This window comes from Ahaetulla prasina, chromosome 10, assembly GCF_028640845.1.
Source record: "Ahaetulla prasina isolate Xishuangbanna chromosome 10, ASM2864084v1, whole genome shotgun sequence".
In the NCBI taxonomy this organism is placed as follows: Eukaryota; Metazoa; Chordata; class Lepidosauria; order Squamata; family Colubridae; genus Ahaetulla; species Ahaetulla prasina.
The window spans coordinates 10,390,009-10,397,966 of record NC_080548.1 but is presented as its reverse complement, the minus strand read 5'-3'; the positions used below and the strand labels follow the sequence as shown (position 1 = coordinate 10,397,966).

Below are 7,958 nucleotides of genomic sequence, written 5' to 3'. Positions count from 1 at the left end.
CCCTGGACTAGAGGACCTACAAGGCTTAAAGTTGGCAAGGTTGGAGAGCCCTAGAATTAGATGACCTATAAGCAAAGCTGGCTGGGGAATTCTGGGAGTTGAAGTCCTCCAGGCTTAAAGTTGGCAAGGTTGGAGAGCCCTGGACTAGATGACCTCCAAGGTCCCTTCCAACTCCATTAATCCGTTAACAACCCATTCCAACGTCAGATCGCCTGTAGCTCCGGAGACCAGGAGCCCTTCTGCATTGGAGCAGCTGATGAATAATACATTTTTTAAACCGTAGATGTCTTCGCTCCCCCACCCCCTTATCCTTGCAAATCACCGCCTCCTTCGTCCAGCCTTGGAAATCCCCCCCTCCCATCTCACCCCAGCCCTCTTCCCGCCCCCGCCCGCTTCCCCGGCGAAATGAGTCACCCAATTCAGCTGCCGGGCGAGGAATCTAATCTGAACTTTCCCAACACGGTCTCAACACGCTTCCCCGGGCGCGACCAAGAGGCGGCGGCGACCGGAGGGGTGCCGCGTGGCGAGCCCGAGTAGAAGCTTTCTCCTTCTCTTTCTCTCTCCTTCCTCCGGGAACCGGAGCCTGCGAGAGCGCGGAACGCTCTTCCCGGCCTCCGCTGTGTAGGTCGATAACCCGAAAGGTCCGCGGTTCTTAGCGGGAGGGGGGGGGAAACCAGGACTCTCTCTCCCCCCCCCTCGCTTGGTAGCGCCCAGCTTCAGAGGCCAGACTGTGGATGTACAATAGTTGAGATTCTCGCTTTGGTCATTTTGCAGAATCAGCTGCTGGCCGAGCAGGGCTGGATTTATTGCTGGGTGGCCCCCCCTCCTTTCTTTCTTTCTTTCTTTTCTTTTTTTAAAAAATCTCTTTCTCTTTTTTTTTTACTTCCAGCCGCCTGGGTAAAGGACCCCCTCCCCACCCCACCCCTTTTCTCCTCCCCCTCCTTCCCGATCCAGCAATATTGGATGGTGGGAGGAAAAAAAATAATAATCACCGTACAAAGGAATTTTTCCCGCCGCCCCCCGGAGTTGGGGGGGGGGTGAAGGGGGCGTCCCTCCCTCATATCCCCGGCTTTGTGCTTTGCCTGCCGCCCGCCCACCGCCTCGCTTTCGACCAAGTTCGCCCGGGTTCCCCTCTCTGCGCACCAGCCGCCCGCGATGCCAAAAGAGGAAGAGCGAGGCTGGAGGATTGTCTGAATTCTTTGGAAAATCTTCCTCCTCCTCCTCCCCGACTTCCACTTCTCCCCACCCCCACCAGCCCCGTTTCCGAGAAAAGATCGTCCCTGATTTGATTCCAGCCTCCCCCGGATCGGAAAGCCAGAGGATCGCGGAAGGAGAGCCTTCAACCAGACCCGAGCGAGCCAGCCAGACAGCCAGAGAGGGAGAGGGGGGGACGCCGCCGCCGCCGCCGCGAGACCAGGCCCCCACCCGCCCCCTTCCTCTTCCTCTTCCTCCCCTCCCTCCCACGATCCAGGATGGAGAAGAGCGCCGAGCAGCCCAAGGCCCCCGGCGGGAAGCAACAGCCGGGCGAGCGGGGAGGTAAATATGTTGCGAGGGCGGCCAAGTCCCGCTTCGGAGGAGGAGGAGAAGAAGATGCTGCTGCTGTTGCAAAGGATTTTTTTTGGGGGGGGGGCATCAAGGGATGAGGAAGAACGGGGGGTGGGGAGGGAGAGAAAGATTTTTGTCTCGATCTGCGCGGGCGGAAAAGAGGGCGTGGGGAGGGTGGGGTGGGGGATCTGCCGGTGGGACCTCGGCCGCCCTCCCTCCCCCCTTTCCGTCTGAACGGGACCCTCTGCCGCTGCTTGCAAAGGGAGGGGCGCGATGGGGAGTGGGAAAGGCTGGTTTCTTTGCGGGACCGGCGGTTGGGTGTGTGTGTGTGTGTGTGTGTGTTTTGGAGGTGGGGACGGACACTAAGATCTAAAGGTGGGAGGAAGGACACAGAGCCCGATTTCCCTCCCCCCCACCTTGGCCTTTGCTAATTCTTGGAGCTGGGACAGCTCCCTCCCTAGGGACATTTTCTAGGAAGGGGCACAGATAAAGCAGCCCCCACCCCGGCCCAACTTCTTTCCAGGGTCTCAGACCCAGCCTGGAGAAAGGGGAGGGGGAAGGGGCGGGGAGGGAGCCCTGCAGCCTGCCCTGGATTGGGGGTTTATAAATAACCATCCCACTTCCTCCCCAACCCAGAACTGGCATCTTCCCGACAGCTGCTTGGGGATTGAAGGAAAGACCACCTGCCTGGTTTTTCTTTCTGACCTTGGGTGGGTGGGTGGGTGGGCGGGCGAGGGAGAGTCCCTCCCTCCTCAAGAGGACAGTTGCTAGCCCCCCAAAGTTCTACTGAGGCTGGTCTTGAATGGGGTCTGCAGGAGGGGAGGGCTTGGCCTTCCTGGAAAGAAGGGGGGGAGGGGAGGGGAGGGGGTTGAGGCCGGCCTGCGGTCCAGCATCCCTGCTGCACAAAGGGGAAAGAAAGTTGAGGCCCCGGCCACCACTTCACGGATGGATGAAGGCTCTCTTAATCTGCCATACAAAAAAATTTATTCCCTTTCTCCCATTCATCTGACCAGCTGGGCCTGTCCCCTATTAAGAGCTTTGCCTCTGCAGATTCTGATTCTTGGCCCAGCAAGAATCAGAATCTTTGGTTCTCCAAAATATTGTATGGCCCAGCAAGGCTGGCTGGGGAATTCTGGGAGTTGAAGTCTACCCATCTTCAAGATGGCCTATTTGTAGTCTGGCACCACTAGGGTGATGATAGGATTTCCATCAGTCAGAATTGTAGACAATATTTTTCTTCTCCTTCTTAAATATGCTTGATATAAGTCAGGTGGGAGAGGGGTATAGGATCACTTTACCCTATACTCCATAGCTTGAATGTTGGGGTGGGAGGGGGTATAGGATCACTCTACCCTATACCCTAAATCTTGAACATTGCTCAAGATTTCTGCTTTTTTTTCCGTGTGGGGAAGTTTCCCAAACCCTGGTAGCTATAATCACCAGGGACTTTGGACATGAAACAACTTTGAAAAAACCCATTTAGAGAATGCTGGGTGGGGCACCTTTTATCTTGAGTGATACTTCAACATAGGCTGGTCATTTGAGTCTCAGGATTCCATTTTTGCAGTTGGTTTCAAAGAGCCAACTTCTGCATTCCTCCACAAAGATGGGGCCATCGTAATTGGCCCTTCCTTTCCTGAGTTTTAATGCGGACCATGACATTGCCTTTCCAAGTACATAAGTTGAGGTGAAACTCACGGCTGCTTGAAGAATAAGAGGGGATAAAATAAGAGGGATGAGATTTCAAATAATGAAAAAAAGAAGTGCAGGATGTATCCATACAACACTCTTAATTAGGTCAGTTATAAACTTTAATGTGTGCAACGTGCAGAGTTTAATTTTACCCTTGGGTAGTTTTGGTGTGGCTTGGTACAGTATGTTGCGTAGGCCTGGCTCATTCAGTTAGGTCACAGATCAATTTATTATGCGCATAATACGTGCTGTGCATAACGTTCTATAAAACACCAAGTGATTTGATTAGCCTTCCCTCTCCGAAAATTATTCATCCCGTCTATGCAGGGTATGAGTTGCCGACTGTGAGAAGCCGGGATGATGTCATCTGCGCTCATGATGTCACTGTGCAAATGACATGACATAATTCCTCTCCTTGGTGTAATGATGCACGTTAAGGCAAGGCCATGTGGGTTTGTTCCTTTGGGTTAGTTATCCATTGGATGCCTGACCTTCAGTTGAAATCCACCCATGTTTATGCACCACCAGGATGATGATAGGACTTCCATCAGTTAGAATTGGAGACAATATTTTTCTTCTCCTTCCTAAAAAGGTTTGATATAGGTGCTTGATATTGTGACCAGGGAGTTGGTGGCCAAGGACCCATAATCCACAGCAGCTCCCTCCTGTTCTGACTATAACCCCCTTAATTTTCCTCGAGTGAGGTCAGGGTTTCTCCAGGGTGGGAAAAGTGGCCTTCAGCCTGTGGGTTAAGAAGACAAGGAGGGAGTCCAGCATATGAGTCTCCTACAACATGCCTGGAAGCCAGCCAGCTCATGTGGAGGGTCTACATTGGGCTTATTTGTGGGTGTTGGTTGATTTTTCCAAAGAGGAGGAGACCTAAAGTGGAGCAAGGAAGGAAAGATGAATCTCATGACCCCGAGATGAGATACTTGTAGACAGAAGGTTTAGGAGAAATCTAAAGGTGTGTAGGAATGCCTGACTAAGGAAGCTTGTTGGACTAGACCAGGGGTCTGCAAACGTGGCTCTTTTAAGACTTGTGGACTTCAACTCCCAGAGTTCCTCAGCCAGCTTTGCTCTTTGAAGACTTGTGGACTTCAACTCCCAGAGTTCCTCAGCCAGCTTTGCTGGCTGAGAAACTCTGGAAGTTGAAGTCCACAAGTCTTAAAAGAGTCAAGTTTGCAGACCCCTGGACTAGACTGTAAAGAAATGCAGAGAGGTCACAAATGAGCCCAAGAGAGGCCGCCAAGAGAGGCCACCGAGGTGTGAAAAATCTTTCAACCAAGATGCAGGATTAACCATCTTGATCTTCTTTTCTCCAGCCTGCTGTCTTTCAGACAAGTTGGCCTTCAGATGCTTTTCTGGATAGTAGTTGTGGGACTGAAAGGCCAATGCATCTGGAGAGGGCCAGGTGAGGAGGAACTGATCTAAGACAACTGACTTACTGGTCAAGCTCCCAATATTCCAGGATTTCTCACGCCATATGCTGAGCCACATTTGTGGCTGAGTCCTGCTTTTGCTTTGGTCTTAACATGCTGGAGGTTGCAACTATTGTACAAAGCAGAGCAGATGGTTTGGCCTGTTCTGCTCATCTAGTCAATTCAATAAACCATCATTCAACCAACCATGGCTTAGCTCCAGGTGTGGTCCCCGTCTGTGCAGATGTTTCCGGATGAGCAAGTGAAAAAGCGGTGGTTTTCCTTACTTGTGTGGTGTAAACAAAACACTGCTCTGAATGGATGTTTCTGTCCAAACTTGACTTGGGGGCTGGAGTGGGGGGCACTGAAGAGATTTGCAAAGGTCTGAGAGTTGTAGAAAACCCTCTGAAGTGAGTGTAGCTAGTTCTGTTCTGCCTTCTTTTCCTGAAGTCCTTGGATACCTGGCTGTGTCATCAAACTTGGTGAACTTGAGGTTGAGTTTGGCTCCATTGCTGATCAAAACTCTTGGGTTTGCCTTTTTTTAAAAAAAAAAATAACTTTGACATATTTACAGTTAGCCCTTGACTTAAGACCTGTCACTTAGCGACAATTTGAAGTTATGACTGACCTAAAATGGGGATTTATCAGACGGATTCAAAGTTCCAATGGTCAGCTTTCTTCCACCATCCAGTGATTAAACTTTGAGTACTTGGCAACATGGCACCTTTATGGCCCACCATCATATGGCCACATTTTAAGACGGTTTTGCTGAAAACCAGGTCTTCCTTCAGGTTTTCAGCAAAACTACATTGATAGTGAACTATTAGTTTAAAGATAAATCAGAATTCTATGTAACCTGGAATAGAAAAGGAGGAATGTAGGGATAGAGAATCAGAAACAAAGTGAAGAATAGGGGGAAAAAACCAAATAAAATATTATAAGAAATATTAGATAGGTATAAACAGGATTTGAATAGATATGAAGGGAATATGTATGTAACTGGAATGTGATTGAATGTACAAAAAGTATATATGGGATAAGCATGATTTTTTATTGTAATTTACACAAAAGAAAAAGTGTTAGAAAAGTATCTACCAGACAAGTTGCACCGTGTTTAATGTTTTAAATTGTATATTTAATAAAACTTTTTTGTTAAAAAAAGAGGATAGTGAACTATTAGTTCACTTAATGACTGCAGCATCCACTTAACTATTTGCTTGATGATTAGGGCATGAAAAGGTCATAAAATCAGTTGCGGTTTTTAGGCAGGCTCCGTTATTGTTTACAGGTTGAGCACTAGTCTCGTCGTTTTTACTCTACATCAGGGGTCTCCAACCTTAGCAACTTTAAGCCTGGGGGACTTCAACTTCCAGAATTCCCCAGCCAGCAAAGCTGGCTGGGGCATTCTGGGAGTTGAAGTCCTCCAGGCTTAAGGTTGCCAAGGTTGGAGACCCCTGCTCTACATCACCCAGAGTCGCTTCTTGTGAGATGGGCAACCGTATAAATTGTGTCAATGAATAAATAAATTGGATAGGAGGGTCCCTCGATGCTAATTTAAGCCTCTGTCAAGTGTCCTGTGATGAGAGCTATGCCCTTGAAGGGACTTCTTGGAGCATTGCCCCAGCGCATGACCTTCCAAGCAACGTGTTGGGTGAGAGTTGCCTGCAACTGCTGTGGCTGGAATGGTGTGGGAAGAGTTGTCTATCAGACTTGGGCAGACCCGCCCCATTTGCTCTTTCGATAAGAACCATGAGATGGTTGTTACAAGGTTTTGCTGCAATTGCCATCTCAACAAGGCATCTGAAACATTTCAAACTTGCCCTCTGAAGATGGAGCTCGAGCGTTTGTCAAGGGCCATTCGAGAGAGAGTTCTTTCCCATGTCTTTTCTTAAAAAATAAATTTTCATCGAAGGTTTTGTAATGTTTCGGACATTATTTATTTTTGTCCCAGCTTTGTTATTTTTTATAAAGAACTCAAGGCAGTGAACATGCCTAATGTTTCTTCCTTCTCCTATTCTCCCCACAACAACAACCCTGAGAGGTGGGTTGAGCTGAGAGAGAGAGGCACTGGCCCAAAGTCATCTAGTTGGTTCTCATGCCTAAGGCAGGACTAGAATTTACCGTCTCCCAGTTTCTGGCCTGGAGCCTCAGCCACTAAACCAAACTGGCTGTGCATAAAAACTAAGATCAACTAATAAAGAGAATTGGAAGGAAAAAGCTTCCAATTTCCTTTGCAGCAAATATAAGCACAATTACAAAATTATCCCGTACTACTGTTTGTTTACAAATGAAAATTCACAGTTTTCTATTATCCAGGTTTTTTCCCCTAAACATCAAAACCGCAAATCCTAAAGTGCATTTTGTTTCCATTGTATGCAAAAAAAGTCTATAAGGATTTTCCAATCGGCTATAAATGCATTTATCAGCTATTAATTTTTCTCTACTTAAAGAGGTTAATTTAGCCATCTCCACAAGTTTCATCATCTTCACCAATCATCCTTCTAATAATTACTTATTATTTCTCACTGAGAAAATACTTCATTTATCATGTTCCTTTGATCTATTCTAGTTACATAGCCTTTTTCTGCTATTTGCCAGATAAAGCGCTTATGGTTCACCAGGAATCACAAGTTGGGAATAACTGCCTTGAGGCATAGTATGGTTTATTTGGTTTAAATTTAGCATGTTGTCTACATCTGGCCATTGCGGTTGATTAATGTGGCTTATTGTTCAGTGTTACATGAAATGGTACACTTTTGCTTAGTAGATAAACAGCTCATTTGATGTTAAAGTACAAAAACATGTTTGGTTTAACACGTTGTATTAAGCAAAGATTTGATGTAATCATAATTCGATGAATAGCGTCTGGATTCATGCAACATAAAAAGCCATGTGAGTTGTGGCAGGGACATGTTGTTCATGCTTGGGCACATTCCTTGTGCTACTGAGGGTTGGGGTGTCTTCTGAAGGGACATTGATAAAGATTCATTTGTTTGGAAAAAGGCTCAAGAAGGAACAAGATGTGAGGAATGGTTGGAAGTGTTGGATGCAATTAACTTAAAGAAGTGAAGACGATGGGGGACACCGAGTAATTTTTTTTAAATTTTATTTGTCATAACAGCATACATAAGCATAAGCATGAAGCAACTATATAACATATAAGCATATATATGAATATAAGCATGTAATAATTATATAAATTGGATATAATGAAAGGAAACAGTAGGACAGGAACGGTAGGCACGTTTGTGCTCTTATGCATGCCCCTTATAGACCTCTTAGGAAAGGGGTGAGGTCAATAGT

At 47.1% G+C, this 7,958-nt stretch overlaps 1 protein-coding gene across 5 annotated transcripts in view; it reads left to right on the top strand.

Moving 5' to 3' along the window:
- The first annotated feature begins 451 nt into the window (after window positions 1-451).
- Window positions 452-7,958, top strand: part of MAP7D1 (MAP7 domain containing 1) — an 85,019-nt gene continuing 77,512 nt past the window's right edge. For 3 of the 5 annotated variants that reach the window (XM_058195418.1, XM_058195417.1, XM_058195414.1), the window contains exon 1: window positions 854-1,536. In XM_058195418.1, coding sequence (XP_058051401.1) covers window positions 1,473-1,536 — 64 coding nt within the window. In that variant the 5' untranslated portion in view covers window positions 854-1,472. Of the gene's footprint in view, window positions 622-853; window positions 1,537-7,958 lie in introns of those variants that run through there. The other 2 variants (XM_058195415.1, XM_058195419.1) reach the window with 2 other exon arrangements.